This window comes from Passer montanus, unplaced genomic scaffold (assembly GCF_014805655.1).
Source record: "Passer montanus isolate IOZ18808 unplaced genomic scaffold, ASM1480565v1 scaffold129, whole genome shotgun sequence".
NCBI classification, from domain to species: Eukaryota; Metazoa; Chordata; class Aves; order Passeriformes; family Passeridae; genus Passer; species Passer montanus.
The window spans coordinates 487,849-509,073 of NW_024359721.1; the positions used below are offsets into that span (position 1 = coordinate 487,849).

General features: G+C 36.9%; 1 protein-coding gene across 1 annotated transcript in view; it reads right to left on the bottom strand.

The window, feature by feature from the left end:
* Nucleotides 1-601: 601 nt before the first annotated feature.
* Nucleotides 602-21,225, bottom strand: part of RPRD1A (regulation of nuclear pre-mRNA domain containing 1A) — a 43,128-nt gene continuing 22,504 nt past the window's right edge. The window contains exon 7 of the mRNA XM_039698697.1: nt 602-5,251. Coding sequence (XP_039554631.1) covers nt 5,102-5,251 — 150 coding nt within the window. The 3' untranslated portion in view covers nt 602-5,101. The remainder of the gene's footprint in view (nt 5,252-21,225) is intronic.

Consider the following 21,225-nt stretch of genomic DNA (forward strand, 5'->3'; position numbering starts at 1 on the left):
GTCATGCACTCTTCCCTTCAGGACACATTACCTTCCTGTACTTGATGAAACACTGAAGGCTGTGGCTGTGAGAGACTTGCTGAGCTCCCCTCCAAGCCACTGCCAGGCCACATTACTGGCTTGTGTTTGAAGAGCTGGAAGAACAACTCAAGAGAGGAAATGCCTTCACTGATTTCAGAGAGACTTTGTAAAGTAAGAGCAAGGTCTTCTTTAAGCATACAGCCCTGCAAAGAAGCATTTGATTAGAGACTGGGAGTTATTTCCCAGCTCAGACAGATTCTACTGGGCAAAGGTACGTGTATCACTGGCAGTTCTCGTACCACACTGAAAATTTACAAAATGTGTTTTAAAATAACCAGCTCAACTAAATTTACAGTTCTAGAAATAGAACCTCAGACCCTTTAATACACTGCTTTCTCACCGAAAACTGTCACACAAAATACAGGGAATAATAAACCTTGAAATTAGTATCAAGCATTTCCTCAGCATCACCACTGAGATGAGATCGTGGCTGCCTCCTGAGTACAGGGAACAGCTGACATTAAAGCCATTTCCCACCATGAGACTGAGAAGGCAAGCAGGGAACAATAATTTTCAAAGATGTTTTTACAACAATGTTTTATTAAATATGAAAGAGCGTACATACAGGTGTAATTCTGAGGACATAAATTACACAAGGATTACAGGTTCTGTCAGAAAAGCACAATAATGAAACATTACATTTCAAACTTTTCTTGTTAGCTTTTAACAAATAAGTCTATTTCTGTTGCAAACAAGTAATGAGTGCTATTGAACTTTTGCAAATTCCCACAAAAACATCATGCTTAGTAGGATACTTCAACTATTGTAAATATGAAGTCAGAATTAGATTCCTAAATAACACGATGGAAGAGATTTACTACTTAATCAAGATAAATGACACACTGAAATAGGAGCCGAGACAAAATTGGTCATTCATTAGAAAAAAATTCCACTTCAGACACTATGTTTGAGTCTGCTTTCTTTACTTGCAGGAATAATCACTGTGATTAAATGTAATGAGCAGATAAACTGGCCTAAATATTTGTAAATGTAACCATCAAATTTTAGACGTGCTGGTTTTCACTGATTTTTCCACTGAAAAAACCCCACACCCACAGATCTATTTCCTTACATTTCAAAAGGCTCTTCTGCAGAAGGCCAACCAAGCCTCCGTATGATTTCCACGTCCTCCATGGTCATTGCACTGCTGGCTACTGCTTCCTACATATGTACATCCCACCTATGTGTTCAGGGTCATCATTGAAGTACCAGACTGAGTTACCACTGAGATGTGAGAGCAGAACTACTCTGTGCAAGTTTTAACACAATGGTTTTTTTAAAACTTCAGGTAAGCAGGAATGTAATTTCATCATAATGAAAGCTCTCAATTTGACACTCAGAAGACTAGTCGGATAAAATACATAATAAGCATGTGGTTTGGGTTGTGTTGCTAGGGATTAACAGAGGTGCTTTAATATATTAATACAAACATTAAGAGAGTGAATCAGACAAACTGGTATTACTGCAGGCTGTAGTCTAATTTCCAAAAGAAGTCATGAAACATAATTTCTAAGAATGGCAATTTTTGTAACTAAGGACTTCACATTTATTTTTAAACCCACAAAAGTGGGGTAGTATTCCTGATATCTTTCAAAACATTCTGCAAAAAACACAGTTTGAGCCTGCAAACACTAGAATATACATACAAGCAGTCCCAGTGACCTCCAAGGTAAGCATTCTCATATGGCAAAGTGTTGCAGGAATATCTTTGCTTTTTTTCAGAGAATGCTTAATAAAAGTGCAATATAGTGAAGCAAATAATCTAATTATTATGCCTTTATTATTAGATGAAAAATATTCAGATATTTTATAATTGTGCCTTTTGCAGGGCAGGCATTCTGCATTGCCTAGAGCCAGACCACAATAGAAGAGGTAGGCAGGGCATGCCCACACATTTTCTTTCCCAGGATGGCAACACCCCAAAGCAGTTCTGTGGTACAACCCCACCTACAGATAAAACACTGTGCTGCCCAGTCTCACAGTTATTTCTGTTTTGACAGAAGCTGACATGTGGTTTGCTTTACCTTTCCACCCAGGCATGTTCTCCCTTTTGTCTCCTCGGCACCCTACTCTTCCCCACACAGCCTCTTTTCTTCCTGAGATGTCAGAAGTACGTACATTAAGCTTTGGAACCTGAGAATTTGGAGGTATTTTTTGACACTACAGGGCTGCATCTGTACTGTACCATGCTATCTCCCACTATACTATTACAGTTACAGTATAAATCTCCTAACTACTTGATACCCAATGCCTTTCCCATATAAATAAAAAAACCCCAGCGTACCATTCAGCCACTAATATATGACACTTGCTCTAAGAGTGACCTTAGCCTTTCACAAGCCCTCTTTTCAAAACAAATATCGAGGGATCATTTCCAAAACCCCAGCTATGAAAAACTCCTTGAAGTAAACCATTTCACAGTAAAACAAGGAAAAATATATCTAAAAAATAACTCTCAAAAGTAAAACTTATATACAGCAAGAAAAAGTTGAGTTTTTTTCCTCACTCTTTTATCAGTTCTACATTAACTACAGATAAGCAATGTTATCACTAGGAGTTATGAATAGGAAAAACAAATCCAGTGAAGTGTCATGGTTTTTTAAAACCTTTGAGAGATCAAGAAAATTCAGCAGTCAACTTTATTATTATAACTAATTTCAATTCAGGCAGCAAAAGATTGTTTAAGCTTAATTCCCTATGATTCTGAGTAACCAATATAGATCTTTCAGTGCAGTGTAATAAGCCTTGTCACTGTACTTATAATCACCTCTGGGCACAAATTAAGTTTTCTATGGATGGAATTCAACCATGAACTCACTATTTATGCCTCTTGTTTTATGATTTGTTTTAGAATTCCTAATAGATGATTAAGCTGGTTTCATATTTACCACAAATTTGGTGCTATTCTTTAGCAAAACTGAGCTTTAACTGCAACTGCAATGCACATACATGTGTGTAAGAATTTATGTGAAGAGTTTAACATACTAGAACAGAAATATTTAAAACATTAAAATTGTATCAGAACATTTTCTTATCAACAATCTACACTGAAAGTGTTATTCAATTTTGCATATTACACTTAAACTAAAGAAACTAATCCTCTGGATTCAATATAGTCAGCTTTTTTGTCCTATGGAATGGAAAATTGCCACTCAAAACCTTGAAATTTTGGACCTGTAGTGAGCTCTGATAACTATTTTGTGCACTCCTATTTATCAGTCAGAATTTTTTAGAAAATCAGTATTCTACATTGCATGCTATGGACTGCTATGTCAACAGCTTGTATGTCTGTCTTTTCAGGCTTTTTCCCTACTTAACTGAGGTCTAATTCATGGCAACTTCCATGAAAAAAGGAAACTGGACTGAGCTGCCTATGTCCAAGTGTATCTATTTTAAAGAGAGTGGTTATTCTCCATTCACTTCCTACAAGTATTCTAGTGATTAGCCCTGTAGAAGCCAATAACAAGTGACAGATAACTACCTTGAAAAATTTCACTCCAGGACTATTTTGACTTGTTGTGGCTTTTGAAAAGAAAGAACAGCTTTTTGTAAAAAAATTTGCTTTCATGTGAGGTGTATTAAACTTGTAAACTGTGAACTTAACTGGTACAAAAACAATGCCTGACAAGTGCAAAACCATGAACAAAATGCAATCATAAAACAGTCCTATGATGTATCCAACTCAAAACACTTGCAGCCCAGGTTTTTTAGGTCATCAAAATGCCAAAGGTACAGGTAGGCATTTTTAAAATTGCTCAATGATTTCATGGCTCATTCTGATGAATTGAAAAGCCGTAAGTTTCTGGCAACGTGCTAAATGCCTATCTGTATCTTTAAGTTTTTAAGTGAACTTAAAAGCTGATGCATAGTATGGAAGCAAGGATTCTTCAAAAATTCAGCTGTTCCCAGAAAAATACCACATTTATGCCACGCAACAGAGTTTTTTAACTGGGCAATAGTTTTCTACTGTTTGAGTTATACACAGGCCTGAACAGTCTCCTCCTGTTGTGTGAGAAAAAGACAACTGAGATTTAGAAATATTTGCTGGAGCAGGTGAAGGTGGGGAGGTGGTAGTCCATGCTGGCCTCCAGGGTTTCTCAGTGGAAGAGGATGTACAGTACAGCTGTATCACCATTTTGTTGCATGTACGGATGGTACATTGTCCAATTTTAATAATGGGCACTTAGCAACTGCGACAGTTTAGAGAATGACCTTTCAATTTAATTAAAACTGTAAAATGGCTTCACATTTCTGGGATTAACCTTTTTAGATGGAAACAGATGTTCCAGAAAGGTATTAGATTGCAAATGAATGGTCCCTCAATTTAGAAACGAAGCTGCTGTAAAAAGCTACAATTTCAAAACATAATTAAACTGGTCAATTTTATAGTTTCTACATGCTGACTTCTAAATGATGCAAAAATATTGTAGTATTTTGAGTCGTTTGAAGATCTGCTCAGTGTAACATGATTAATATTTTCCAATAGAAAATTGGTTGTTAGCATTTACTTCAAAAAAAACCACACATTGTTTTGGGAGTGGGTAATTTAAATGTAATGGACAGTAAGATCACTTTTAACTTTTAACTTTGCATTAAATTGCATCAGCCTTCTTGCGAACATAAGCCTGTGATTTCCACATTTCACTCTCTCACTAGTAACGGAAATGTCTCAAGTTAGAATTGTGTTTTCATTATATATTGATCTACATTAAATACAGGGTACATAAGAAAAATCTTAGTATGTTTTTTTACAGGGCACCCAACTAAAATCTTTACAAAAGATAATTATTCATTCTTCCATGTAACAGACAGAGATGCCACTTTTATAAATGTACCCTTATGTTCACTCACCAATAAAATAGTAAACAAATCAACTTTTTAAACCATTTTTTATAAATTATTAAAGTATTTTTACTGACACTCTGCAACAATATACAAAAATAATACTACAAGAGTACTGATCGGTCTGGCCTACCCCTCATTTCACAGAAAAGCAGAGGTTATGGGGGATGTTTGGTAATCAGTCATCGCTGTAGATGTCTCCTGCAAACGGTAGGTGCACGTGGCTGCCCGTGACGTTGGGAAGTCGAGAGAGATCAGGCAGGTTCTGGATGCGTGACCTGAGCTCTTTCCGTACTTGGGACACTCTGGCTAACTTGCGTTTGTACTCCTGTAATGCAGAAGAGTTCAATATGAGGTTTTATTGCTATTGCCATCCTAACTGCTTACTGCACCTGTGATTTTCCAAACTAAGCATTCCTTCTGCAAGTTAGGTAAACAGTCTTTAACAGGTGAGAACCCAGACATTTGGGTATTTAGGAGGCAGAGGTATCAGCTCTAGCATTTTCCCAGCAATGGACTTCAAAAGCATAGCCATGGGATTATTTTGGTTTAAATTCTAAGAACATAAATGATAAAAAAGGAAGACAATCCCAACTAACACAGCCACAGGCTTTTCTCCATGTAACTAGGAGAACAGGATTATTCTAAAAACTTAATTAAGGATAGTTGTTAGACATATTCTGCTACCAATAACAGAGGCTGGAAGGATAAACTTACTGATGTCAAAGAAGTTACTTTTATCTCATATTGCTGAAATAATAAAAACCAACCAAATACCCCCTAACTAGGACTAACAAGTTCCACCAAGCTGATAAATTACAAGTATTTTGTAACTTTTGTAATTTTTATAATAAAAAAGTACTTCCTCAGTACATTTATGGATTTACCCCTGACTTTTCATAAGCTTTTTTAATTGGGAACTTAGGATTTCATACTGTCTTGGAATACATGTCAAACCATACACAATTGATGTATTTAATGATTATGAGACCCTTTTCACTTGAAACAACATTGTATAAATAAAGTTCAACATTGTAAATCAGTGCACTAGAATACAGTCATTGGTCACCTCTTAAGAACACAAGACTTAATGGAAAAGAATACCAGTTTTTATAAAGTTATTCCAAAATATAAGAAGATTAACATATAATTCACAGGAATATTTGAATTTCAAATACTTGGCAAGTGTGGAAAGCAGAAGAAACTAAGCACTAACAGACAAAGCAGTGCTTCATTTAAAAAATACCACAATTCACAACACATCAAATGCAGATGCTTTCTAGTATGGCTGCAGGTTTTGCTGCAGCCTGAGAATGCCTGGAAGTAAAAACACATAGGTAATCCACAACTTGGCTAATCAGCCCATGAAAAACCAAGATGTCATGACTACAACTACTTCTAAATAACAGCTGGGGACCATTCTACATGATCCAGCAAAAGTAACAGATCTAAACACTTGATAATTCCAGCAAGTATGAAAACACTGTGCAATGTCTATAAAAGGTAACAATCAGGCTGTTTCTTTACAAGCTCTAAACATAATTTAAAATATGTTACTATATTGTTAATAACATGGAGAAATAAAGAATAAGAATGAAAAGACCTTTTGGTAGTATAACCCAATTCAGTAGAAAAATGTCATAAAAAATGTTAGATAACTGGGACATGATCAAAATTATTGGACAAGGTCCAACACAAATTTAAAAAGTTTGCAACAACATGACCTTCTTATCAAGGGCAGTAAGAGAACCATGAGATACCTTAAATTCTTAATAAAAATCGTAACGGGTAGCTAAAAAAATTATCAAATCTTTACATAGGAGAAAGAAAAAGTGTCCCTGAATTATGATCTTCAATTCCTTGGTATCATTTATATTTCAAAATCAAATATTATATGCAGATTCTTATGAGATACTAAACACAGTGAAAATACTACAGATGCCCACTCAGTAACAGTACACAGGGTAACAGTACACAGGGTAAAGCAGCATCTATTTTAGGATACAGGTGGCCAAAGAAGTCTTACAATGGCGAGTCCTTGGTCCTATGAAAACTTGCTCACACTTGTCCAAAATGTTCTCTTCAGTGCAAGTGACTTCAGGACATGGCTGTGGAAATGAAGGTCTGTATCCCAACACTATATCCCTGCACTAATGCCTTAAGGCCACAAATACTTCACTGTTTCACACCTGATTTTACAGCAGCATCCAGAGGCCTCACTGAGCAGACTCTGTGCCAGACACGTAGTCTTTTTCCAGCAGGTAAAAGGCCAATCTCAGGCATTCTCACTATGCATTTGTCCAGAATGCAGAGACTCCTGACTATTATTTTAGGGAACAGATTTTAAAGCTAGAGGATAAGACCAGCTCCAGGTTTCATTGCTTACTAAAACAACCATTTTCGTGCTATACAGAATACTAGTCAACTAGAATCCCTATTTTCAGAAGCAGGATGCCTGGAGATTGCTCACTGGGTGACAAGGATTTTGAGGAAGCTAGGTGATCTGGCCTCCAATGTGAAAGATGTACTGCTATACAGAAGAGGATGAGCAGAACTGTAAACAGAATCAATACACCCAAGGGGCCTAAAAATCATAACATATATTAACTATAAAATCCCTCCTGCAGTTAATTCTTGTAAAGAGCTGAATCCTGCTCAAGTTTATTCTGTCAATGAAGAATGTAAAGCAACAAACTGTGAAGGTACCCCTTCACAAGCTTGAAGCCTGAAGTGAGGCAAATAGACACAGTCACTTAGCAACAGACTCGGCAGCTATATTCCTGCTAGACTTTACTCCAAAACCTGAGAAGTGCCTTATATTAGACTATCAGTTCCTTGACTCCCTTAAAATTCCCTTTAGCTGATAATAAATCATTTCCATAACAACACTGCATTTCTGACATCCAGCATTTTCCATATAAATCTGCCTGGGACTTGTTGCCTAGTGACTATCAGCTTGATCAATACTACTAACAGTAGGTTCCTTTTCCTAAGGAAAATGCTCTCATAAATTGTGTGTCCCACATAACACAGTCATCTTCCTCTCACCAACATCTCTGGCATAATGCACTCTAGGGAGACAAAATTTGCTCTTTAAGCCTTCTCAGAAATATGAAACTCTGAGAAAATTTGCTTAAAGTTTTTACTGAAAAACTAGAGTAAAAAAAAGTAAGATTTATAGTTGATTAAATTATTGATGCAGTATAAATTACAGAATGCAATTTTAATCCAATTTTGGTAATTCAAAGCGTATGTGAGAGCTGAAACTGCAGGTTAGATGTTCACAGCAATCCTCCCCCACAAAGAGAAAAATTATTCACCTACCCAGAGCACCTAATTTCCCATGACACTCCTGAAACTATTCTAGAAATCACTGGAGATGTTCAGTTTTTATGACTGGTGAACAAGTCCAAAAGAGGACTGATTTTCAAGTACAGTGACTCAGCAGTTTAGAGGTATTTTCAAGGCAGCTGCTGTTCACGGTTTGATTCTATTTAAAACCACTAGTCTCTTCTGAAAGGTTTGCTTGTGTATTTTTATGGCTCTTACTATAGTCCTGGCATGACCTAAGTAGTCCTGGACTACTGGAATCCAAGTATTAACTACTCATTATCAACAACACTCACTCCATGTACAGTCTTTATTGTTTTACAATAGCATGCACATGTACCTATAACCTTTTTCCTCAGTGTGTATGTTGAGAGTTTGACAATGAAAGAAGAGACGTGGGAACTGGGATATCTAGATGTTATTTCCAGTATTGTTGCTCCATTAGAAATGCTGGATGTTATACAACCAAGTAACAATTTAACCCTATTTTTGACACTTTTAACTGTGGAAATCCTCATGGAGAATTGAGAATTTCAATTTGATTGTCACTATGCTGATATTAAGATAAACTTCAAATTACCCCTGTATAAATAAGGCAAGATTTGAGATATGTACTTCAGAGAGTCAAGGACAGGCAGAAGTATGATGCTTTATTTTGTTACACTGAGCTTAATTTGCATTTCTTCCTACCTATGGAGAACCTTAATTTTGGGATATATGGGCAACCTGATGTTTGGAATTAAGGTCTCTTCAATTTCTCCAGTGGCTTAAGCTAACACTACTTTCAGGCAATATTTGTTTCTACTTCCAGTCACAAAAGCAGCTTTATGAGGTAATTAGAATTTATTTTGCTCATTAGAGTCCCACCAGTTATTACAATATCCATTATTTGACAGTGTATATGGATATTTTGTGAAAGCAATGCTAATAACATATGGATTCAGAATCTAGATTAATAGTGATTCTCTGTCAAAAAGTACCGGACAAAAAAGCCAAATAATTTTTGATTAGACATTACAGACATCATAAATAATAAAAATGTGGGCAGGTCAAACAAGCTGTGCACTGCAGAGAATATATACCCTTCCAAATAAAATAGATATTTCTAAAGATGTTCTGCAATACGAAGGTGGTACAGATAAAAAACTTCAGGGATATGCTTTCCCTTTATAACATTGATATGACTTTGAACCTTCATCTGATTACTGCGGCTATGGAATGCAACAAAATACCGTGTGGCAGAATATGAATAGCAAAGCAAGAATAAAAGGTTTGCAGGAAAGAGAAGTGTTTAATCTACACCCTCATGAGCTACAGAAAAGTAAGGTGGAAATAAATACTTCAATACAGAAAACAAAACCCAGAGATTTAAAAGGCTTTTACAGTGTGGGGGGCATGTGTGTACAACAGCATCCATGGCCTGTATGAACATAGTACTTAAAACTGAGATCTCTGACTTTCTAGGTCCATTCCAACCTTCAGTTTCAGCTGCAGACGTCAGAGCTGCATCACAGAGCAAAGGCTTCTCCTGTACTGCGTCCAACAGTGCAGAAACTACCAGAATTCTTCAAAGGTTCAGATGAAAAGCAAATGTCATGTGCTAGCCTGATATCTAGATTCTCAAGTTCAGAATCAATTATTATAGACTCTTACCTTACTAGACTCTACCTCACCTGGTTTGGGTATTTTTCTGTAAGGAAGACTGACAACTAGACTTAGAGTACTCAGGTAAGCCTCACTATCACCTTGGAAAACAGATGAACAGGGTTAAATTTTGTGCTGCCTTTAAAAATTTGGTACGGCTCACATTTGTCAGCAGTACAATTAAAAGCTCAATTTTGTGTTAAATTTTGTGCTGCCTTTAAAAATTTGGTACGGCTCACATTTGTCAGCAGTACAATTAAAAGCTCAATTTTGTGTTAAATTTTGTGCTGCCTTTAAAAATTTGGTACGGCTCACATTTGTCAGCAGTACAATTAAAAGCTCAACCTATATAAGTGTTTAGTATAAATGAAATCCTGAAACAACTTTAAGAGACTGAATCAATAATATCCATAAGCTTCAGACATGAGGTAGAAGAACTAAGGACAGTTAAGACAAACTTAGAAAAGGATGGACTTGGCTAACCTTCCACTGCAAATTGCCTACTTCCCAGAAAAAATATTTCTGGAAGCAAGCTTCAATTTTTTAAATACGTTAATATCTAACTGCTTTGCATTTGGTCTTGCCAGGTGTTGAACTAAGCAAATAGCACTGAAGCAATGAGCATTGTTTGACTGCTTTGTTTACTTTGTATTGTTCTATGCACTGCCCCATGCATTACTTCCTGTACACATTATTCTGTGCATAGATTTACTAATATTCTCAGGCTTTCTAATGGCAAGCTTCACCATCACAACACACAATTTATTCTTCAGAAACCTTCTTTGAGCTGGCGGATGAAAATGAAATGCATCTTCTAATTCCAGGTATCCCATTTTTCTTAGTACTTAAAATTTCCAAGAAATTAACACTTCAAAGAAATTTTCTAAGTTAAAGTATTAGAGACTCCTCAGCTTGACTGTAAATGAAACAAAAGAAAGTAATCAACTCAGAAGTTTGAAATCCACAAACTAAATTAGTGACCATATGGGGAAAGCTTGATTATGTCACTGACTACCATCAACTGCTATGGTGTGGTACAGACTGGAACACACTGCAGACCTTCAAACCACAAATTCCTGTCTGGAACAGTAGCAGACAGAAACAAAGTATTTTATCAGGACATTTCCCCTCTAAGTGTGACTATCACAAATGCAAAGTCTTCTCAGTGACCACAAATTATTATTCCTATTTATTGAAAATGCAATGTTTGTCCAACTCCTTCCAGCCTGAAACATTATGTCAAATATCATCCACTGCAGCCTTGACTCCTGGTCTCCATCTCCATTCCTGAAAAATTACTCCTAGAACCAACCGTTGTCCAGGAAGGATGTTCAATGCCTCTCAGACTCCTGTCACAGCTCTATTCAGACACAATACAAACACTCACAACTAGTTCTTGCCTATCTCTTCCCATTTCTAGCTTTTCTGATTCTGATCTAAATTTCTCCCTCTCCAATCCTGGTCTCCATTTATCAGTCTCTCTATAGTTCCAATTCCAGTTATAGCTATATCTTCCCAGTCCTGTACTTGGCCTATCCCTATTCTCCACCTATATAATATCCTAATCAGATCTATTACCTCACATCAGTTTTTGCTTCCATAGTCTTAATCCAAATGAATTCCAGTTGATTTCAGTCCTACATGGCATTACACCCTTCTGGCTGGTCACTCCCTTCTCAGCCAGATAATCTCCTATTCCAGTCTTTACAGTAATGTCTAGTCCTGCATCCCTTCTTAATCTTCACAGCCTCTGGTGCCAAGTTCCATAACTTATCCAAGTTTTGCATTCAAACCCATTGGCCCCCATCTCCCCATTATTGAGACTCATGGGAGCCATGGACAACCCACCCATGGGAGAAGTTCTCACATCACAGAGAGCAAGTGGCCAAGCAGCACACGGCCAGCATAGAGAACAACTGTACGTGGTTGCAATTGCAGAAGTCTTCTTTAGTCCAGGCTGGAAAACTCTCTGGCAGAGATCTTCACAGAAGTTAGTAATGTTTTAAATAATCTCTGATGAGCATAATAAAAGTAAGATTTTTTTCCAAAGGCTTGTAATTTCATTAGATTCAAGTTCATTTTCATTAATATATTAAAATGCATGTCCCCTTACAAAAAAGGATTTCCCCATTTCATAATAATTTGAGAAAAAACATAAATTACTTAACTCAAAGCTAATTTTTAAGACTATTTTATTATAAACTTCTCTTTAGCCTTTCCATTGGAAGATTGCCAAAAAGTTGCTCAATGTTTGAAAAGGTAGAAGAAAAAACAGGATTTGCAAGCCTTCAGGGAGGTGGTGGAGTCACTGTGCCTGGAGGCACTTTGCACCATGTTCAAGAGGCACTTGGATCTGGTAGTGGGTGATGTGGTTTAGGGGTTACAGTGGTAGAGCTGGGTGGACAGTTGGGCTGGATTGGCTTGAAGGTCTCTTCCAATCTTGATGATTCAATGAGTAAACTTAATTAGCAGGGATATAACTAGGCTGGCTTAGTTTATATTTATCTCCCCTCAATCACAAAATGTCCAGGGTGATGAATATTAATTTATAAAATGCATTACTATATAAAGACATTGATTTAATTAGTCAATCTCTACGGGACTATGATTTAATTTAAAGCATTCCAGGATGGCAGATATGAGCAGCAGCTGAAATGAAGGATGCCTGCCTAAGGTTACACTTGGTCTACTTGTGTTTTATTATCTGATACAGCATTTATTTAGCCATTATAATAAACTCAAAGCTACACAATTCCAAGAGATGCTTAAATTATACTGAATTCTTAAGTTTCAAACACTGGATGACAGAACGAAGCTTTGGAGAACTTCTGATGATAAGCAATCAAGTACTTCAGAACAATTCTGAGCAATTTTCTCAAATACTCAAGTTGCTACTCTGCACACAAGGAATAAAGCAGAACAGTTTTGAAAATAAGAAAAAAATTAAATGGCTGGAGGCTTATAGATAGCTTCTTGAAGTTTCACTTATTCATGGAAGATCTACATGAAATCCAAATTAAAGGGTATCAGTGTTTAATTTCATAAGAATTTAAAATGAAAGAAGAATTTTGATGATCTATTAGAAAAGCATGCCTTTAACAATGGATTTGTGAACAGTTGTGCAAAGTCTTCAGGCTCAAATATTTGCTACACCTAACAGATGAACTGTAAAAATTCGGATGTGTCAGATGCACATTCCTCACTTCATGCATCCCTTGCCTGTAGGTCATTACAACAGTCTCAGTTCCAACTTGAGATTTCACATGTGCAATTCTATCTACCTAAAGCTGTAACTGTTGAACCACAAAAATGTGGACTGTGTAGTTATCACTACAAATGCACACACAAATGTGTGCTAAAGTATGAACTTAAAGTTCTTAATGTATGAAACTGCTGTAAAGCTAAGACTACGTGTATTTATTTTGAAGATGAAAGTAAATCTGAGAACGAAAGTTAACACTGCAGTCACTAGGCAGGGATTTATCTATTGCCAGCCAGGTCACAACTCTCTCAGATCTTTGTCAAAGACAGATCTACGTAACCATAAGAAGCATAAAACCTAGTTTTATTGTAGCAAGGCTAAGCACTAGTAGCATCTAATCCAAGCAACATAGAACTTAAAACAGGGTAGCGTATATAGCTGCTGCAGCTGCAGTATGGAACCACTCAGTGTTAATCTGTGGGCAAGAAAGAAAATAAGAAAGCATTCTAGTGACCTGAGACTGGGTATTGTCTTTATTTAGGGTGAAATAAATAAAGGCAGTGAAGATAGAGGACCCCAAATTTCTGCTACAGGTAAGCCCACAGTGGTGACCTTGTTCATTTAAATAATCTATCAGTGTGGGGTCTACCTGTGCAAAACTGGTCTTGGACATTTTGAAGAAGTTCTTCCAAATATCTTTTATTTTTTAATAATTCATGTCCATCCTTTTCAAGTTCACAAATTATGCCAATCCAACCCAAACAAAGAGGTGTGAAACACAGCCACCTTAAGTTTCAAAACAGTCTTACTTTAACAACATGTGATTTTTAAAGATTTTTAATGGATAGTTCTCAAAGGAAGTCAAGAAATGCTATGGGCCATCCAATATGTGATTGTTTCCAACATTCTAATGAATTTTATCAGCTAGACAGTTTCATATTACACTTGTCAACTCATTCTCACACCTTCATTAAGTAGGTTGAACCATCCATTTTAGATACATGGATTCTCAAGAGAAGCATTAAATTACAGCTCAAAGATAAGCATTCCCAGGCCTGATTTGCTTAATGGCAGTTGAATATGCTCAGTGTCAACTGATAACTGAAACTATAGTTTACATGACTAATTAGAGCAATTCTGTAAGACAAATTGTTGATATGCTGCATGGTGATTTCTGGGTTTTTCTCTCATTTTGTGTGAAATAGATATTTCAGATGCTGTGTGGAGCAATGGGGATGGGAGCATAAGAAAGGTAAAGCTGGAAAGGAGAACTACACAGCAGCAAGATATTCTGATTTACTTGCCCCTCAAAGACTCTGCAGGAGTATTTCCAGTGAAAACTCTACCATGTGTGAAACAAGAATCATAATCTAAATTTTCCAAAAATGCACACAGATACAAGTACTATAATTTAAAAAACTGTAGAAAAAAAGTGCTTTTAAAGAAAGTGCTTACCCTCAAGCTTTAGCATTAAAATATTATGACTAGAAAAATCTGCCTTAGAAAAGTGATACCAATAGAGAGCACAGAACAATTCCAAGAAAAATTCACAATGAAAAAGTCCCTTATCAATCAACCAATTTCAGGCAGCAAAATTTGGCACACCCACATGTTTTTTACATTTTTTACTCAATTCTAAATTGCTCAAATAGCTGGTTTTATCTTATAATAAAAAAGATGTAAAAAGAAGTTGTCAGGGAAGAAATTATGAGAAATCAGAGGGAAAAAAAGGCCTAGAGAGAGAGCAGAACACAGAACAAGTAAACAACATTAAAAAGAACAAGGAAAGATATTTATAGTGTTTTTTGCAACTCTTCTTTCCCATTATGAACTATATTGCTCCCAAAAGCCTACAGATTGCAATAACCTGACTAATGCACATCTTTCTGTGATCTACTGATAAAACATGTATCAGAGGTTAGCAATCACAGAATTACAGAATTTGCTGAGTTGGGAGGGAGCCACAGGGATCACTGAGTCCAACTCCTGCCCAGGACCATCCCCAAGAGTCACACCATTGTGCCTGAGAGCATTGTCCAAACACTTATTGACTCGTCAGGCTTGGTTCTGCAACACCATTTCAATCTAAAATATCTTAGCATTTTAAAGCACCTTTCTTTCATTGAAGCCACCTATAGTTGACTAAAATGATCTTTAAAATCATTATCCTGGTCTATATAGAACTCTAGGAGTATCTGTCTGGGTTTCCATTCTGTATGCCTATCTGTATGTCTGTATTCCTATCCAGCTGTGGAAAAAATTACCTTGGAAGATCAGGTCACGAGGCAAAAATAGTAAGGTTTAATGCTGTTACAGTAATTTACTACTAAGATATCTGCAAACAAAATTATGAGTAATTCAGTACACTTGTTACTGGGGGAAAAAAAGCAAATGATGCAAGAAATTCCTTAGGTCTTCATGTTTACACAGTGTCAAAAGAAATAGAATTATACAAAGCAGTAAATCATTTAAATTCCCTTTTTTTGTCATGTGCTTCTTGCATGTCAAAATGCAAATCACTTAAGTATATATTTTCACCAAGTTCATTACCCTGGGTTTCTTGCATGACAGACACTTCAATCTTCTCTCTTATTCACACTAAATCTGCTCTCACAAACTTGATACTGCTTTAAATTTGCACCAAGGGTTCTAAACAAAACCTCAGGCTCTACTTCCAGTTGCACAGCCTAAAATAAGAACTTGTACAACCTCCCTTTTAAAAAGTTGGTTTTCCTGACAATGTCTTAGAAAACAAGGTTTTAGCAGATTTGCTGTCCAAATTAATGTCCAAAGTAATGACATGTCTCATTTCACTGGTAAGCTGCTTCAAATTCCCTCAGAAAACAAGACCTGAAGTAGCAATGGAAACAATACTCTTGCTGCAGAAAAGAGCCTTCCACGGTGGCAAACTGAATTGAATACAAATCCAGTATAAACGGCTAGTATAGCAAATTAAGAACTTTTTTATTAATTGTCTATTCCTACTTGCTCTTAAAACCTTTAAGGCTGGTCTCTCCACAGAGTCATGTTTCCAGATCTGTAAATGTGAAGTCTGAAAGAAAAATAAAAATAAAGTACACCCAGCATCTGATGACTAGGGAAACAAAACCAGCAAGTCTGAACCTGCAGCTGATGTTCAGGCAAGAGCTGGACTGACTGGCTGGCACAGCAAAATCAGCCTGTCAAGACCTGTTTAAGATTTCTGGTCATGATCTGTGGCAGGCTGGAGTGTGTGTTTATTAAGAACTACACAAATGCCATCTGGGTATATGTTTCCAGCCCACTATGAGGTAGAGGGATTGAGTATTAGGCCTGGGTGTGCCACTGTTCTGTTACTCTGCAGTGCAATGTCAAGGGAAACCTTTCTTCATGTAGGGTGGGAAACATAACAAAATTATTTACTATTTGGCCATGACTTACAATAAAATGTAAAGATTTGCACACAAGATACCATCTTAAAGAGTACCCATACAAGTCACAAGGCATTTCAAATTTTTAAAATTTTTTTTAAAGGGCTTGCCTTATAAAGTAAAAGGTAGTTTCTCTACTGACACCCCACAAACACAGGCTAGCCAGGCACCACAGGCTGAAGGGCTCAATGGCCCAAATGAGTCCCTCAGTGACCCCCAGACATCTCTAGCTGGTTTTTGATGGTGCAAAATAGCAAGAGGAACCCCTGCTGAGAGGGGAAGTACCTGCTGATAGAACAGAAAAGACACATTTGTCCCCCCACTTCCACAGCTAGAAAAAAACAGAAACAAAAATCACCTTTTTGTTGCTGTTCAGGGAAAGTGATTGCTCATAGCTACCTTATCAAGAAGAGTCAAGACTACAGGATCAAATAAAAACAGCAAAAAAACTCTCCTCACAATAATTCAGGTGTAGGTGGAAAGCTGCAACTGTGTAGGGCATATTTCATTATGTTTCCAAATGAACTGAATTTTGGAGGAGAAAGTTCATTGTGCAACATGGCAAAAGCTGCATGACATTATATAAAAGCATGCTAGGTACTGCAATGTTGGAAGAAAAAGCATTGTTAATCACAGATGTGCCACGAAAAAGTGAGCAACATGCTTTAACAAGTACATCTGTATGCAGCAGCAGAAGAGAAAGCTTGTCTGCCATTAAACATTTTGAGGGACATGAAGAATGTGTCTCCTGAGGAAATTATTTCAGTGAGACTCTGGACCTTGCAGCATTCTCAGAATTGCACAGTATTCCTCCCTCCCACTGCAGCACTAAGAGCCTGCCCGCTGACCCTCACAACAGTCTGTCTGTGCATGTATGTTTTCTACCAGTAGTTTTATTTTCACTGGAGCTCTAATGAAATTCAGTATTTTCCAGCAACCTCTTCCTACTGAAATTTGGGCACTGTCTGGCATGCAGAAAATAAATATGTTCTAAGTCTTAAATCTCATAATACATTTATGACTTCTTAAATTAAAAATATATATCCTTAAATAGTAAGCCTTTATCGATTACATTGGAAGATGCAAATCTGGAGTTTGTACTCACCATTTTATAACTGAAGATTGTAAAATCTACGTTATGAACATCTGTCTTTATTACTCTTGGTATATTTAAGAGTAACTTCTGTAAACTCTCTTGCTATTTTAGTTAGGTACCTAACTGGATGTTAGCTATTCAGACTCCAGAAGACAGCGAATACTTTCAGGTAAATCCGAACCCAAAGTTCAAGTGACCAAGATTATTCTACCAAGATTTACCCCCAGAAGCCTAAGAATTATTGCTTACTATTTAACAGACACACAAGGTTGAAACCTACAGCTGCCATTGAGCATGTACAATTTTTCTGATCATACTGCATAAGAACATGAATTTTCCATTAACTACAGCAGCTGCTATTGAGCATGGCTTCAAGGATTTGGGGCTAGGATAGTTGCTGACTTGTATATGCACACACAGAGTGCAGAGGACACTAACAGAATAGGTGAGATGCTCCTAGTCAGCAGTGACAGGAATCTTCGCTATCTTAGAGTTGAAAAAAATTATGCTAATAATAATTTTGTGGTTTACATATGGATCAACACAATCATTTTCAACTGGCTTAAAAGCAGTTGCATTATCCAATATTAATAACAGTGATTAGCCAAATAATAAAGCAACATCCTTCTGGGACTCAAGGACTAAGCACAAAACTCAACAACTCTACTGGTGTGTGGGTTGGAAAAAAAAAGGAAGACCTTGGTGTTCCAGAAAACTGGATTCCCCTCTTTGCATAAAGTAGAAGACACTAATCAGCCAGAAGGCAAAAAATTTTTGAGGTGCTCTTTTCTAGAAATGCTGAGAACATGGATACAAAATAGCTGCAGATTACATTTTCAATGATGTTACGATGACTTTGCCTTAACAGGCACTACAGTAAGGAAATGCATCAACACTCCATATAAATTACAGGTAAGAAGCCAGCTAGGAAACCAAAGGAGTAGTGTCTTAAACACTACTGTCTGGAGGATAGCCTAACCATTTTAAATTTCTTGCTTCTGTGTTCTAAGACAGCACTATCGTACAAGAAGAAATCCAGAAAACCAGGAATAGAATGTGTTGTCTGAAAAAGTTCAGGCAGCTTCTCAAAACCAAACCTATGTGTAGTGACTGTACTTTCTGCTTTGGGTTTGCACCTGAGTGCAATAATCATTCAGCCTGAGTATAAAACATCTGTGAGATAACACTGCTTGAGCAAGAATGCTTGATTTCTTCTGCACATAATATTATAAATAGGGACCTTCCATTCCTGCATTTTCAGATAAGCTAAGTGTAGGTGTTGCGTTATCACCAAGAGAGCAAACAACAGGTATACACACACACAGAATTTAATGCTCTCTACAGAAGCTGAATCTAACATCATCCTATGACACGTTTCTCTACTGGAAATGGCACTCTATTCACTACATGACCTGTGACAGCAAACACAAGAAATGTCTAGCTTTCAAGATGGCATGCTAAATTGTTTTGTTTAAAGAATCAGCATATAAAATACTAATTACAATGGTACATCTCCTAGATTTTACATCTCCACGTAAAACTAACGACTGTTTAATGTACCACCATTTAAAAAAAAAGTAGCAACAAAAATTTGTCACGACAGAAGTTGTGTCAGTAGAAGACAGAAAATGAGGAAAGAGGAAACCATGATCTACTGGCACTCATCCAGCATCTCTCACACTGGTTATTATGGAATCATAGATGAGTAAGACTAAACAGATATGTCTGGAAGCTATGTGCTGAGTAACAGTTTAACAAAAACCCTGATTTCCTCTGGATGACAAATACTCCAAAATAAAGTTGATGATGGCACAGCTCACCAAATTTATTTATCAAATATGCTGGCCTTTTGAGCTACAGCTACCACCTTTTGCCCATGGTTCACTATAGCTGAAGGATGTCAGTTATCTCCACCAAAAAACACATAACAGTATGAGAAATTTCATGTTTCTAGAACACATTAAGAATGTAAACTTGGCTTTGCCTTTATACTTGGAAATCTTGAGTGATGAAGAACTCCAGCTTTCAATGTTGAGTCTGGATGTGTAGGACAGCAAAGACAAGGTGGAGGGATGCAGAGAAAAAGGAGATTTCCTATGAATGCAGTGTTCTCAGTGGTCTCTGCTTTGGTGCCCATGGTTTGAGGAGAATGCAGAATAAATGACGGTGCGCAAAAGAAAAAGATAAAGTGATGGGTCATTACAACTAGCAAATAGGAATGTGATGCAGAAAAGTACTGATTTCTTATCCACTGCCTTTGCAGAATCATTCCTCCTACTCTGGTAGCTACTAGCAACCTAGAAATAAATTACATCAAAACTTTGTGTGTTTGAAACATTGCCAAGTGTAACACTCGGGGGAGTTACACCATCTGCTGTCTCCTGCCTTCTACCTTCTTTGGGATCAAAGGGCTCACATTTACTGAGAACATGATGGTTCTAAGGCTTGTCTTTCAAGAAGTTATAAGGAGCTCAGTGTTCCACATAAAATCTGAGAACTGTTTAAAGGCATAAATAACTGTGGTAAAAACAAACAATGACGTCCCTCTACCTCCTTTGCTGTCCAATGAACGATTTGGGCTGGAGTAAAATGAGCCTTTGATACTGACTGATGAAAAATGAAGAAATACATAATTAGGAATGGAAAATGGTCATGACAACCTAACATCTGAGGAAACAGAGCGCAATAAGCTAACTTAACATGTAGGATCACAGATGTCAATCTTGGTTCTCCAGGCCTCTTCACATTTTATTGCTACTTTTGACATGTTCTTCAAGTTATATTTTCGAAACTGACCTTAAAATAATGGTCTTTTGAAGGGTGGAACTCAAGGCTCAATGCTATCTCCAATTTTCAATTCTTTCTGTTCTTGAAATCTGACTTTCAATGTACTAAGCAGCCACTATACATTTTCTACCCTAAATTCTGCTTGCAGCCAAGCTTTAAAACTGTTGCATGTGCTGACTACAAAACCAATTCTCCACACCTCTACAGGGCAAAAAAAAATCTGATTTGGATGCACAGGAGGAAGAAGAAAAAAAACCACCAAACACAGAGGGAAATGTCTAACTTTTGGGAAGTTAAAAAGTTAAATTTTACAGTGATTTCTAGCTACTTGTTTACATCAGGTTACACTTAAATCAGAGACTCACAAAACAGTTTTAAATACTTCAGGATTTGTGCTAGATAATCCAATAAAATACCAATGAATATCCCAGCACTTTGGTGCACAGCTACAGTAACATCTACAATTATTTTAGAAAGCATGTGGCATTTCTCCTACTTCTCTCACCCTAATTTAAAAATTATGTGTATACTATGGAACATAAACTTAACTATGGAGAGAGAGCATCTCTTCTGCACTGAGAAACAAGCCTGATTCAGGGACAGAAGGCCTGGGGTAGATAATGTTCTTAACAGTCCTTTACTCATCAGAGTCCTGATTTCCTCCACTAACCAAAATGTAACAAACTTGTCTCCGCCTAAAACTTTGCAACGTATTCCTCTCCTACCCAAGGCCCTCAAAAATACCATCCTCACTACACTGACTTAAAGTGCATCCGTTCCGGTTTGGTAATGTAGAAGTGCAGAAAAAGAAGAAACCAAAATTTCTTTTTGAT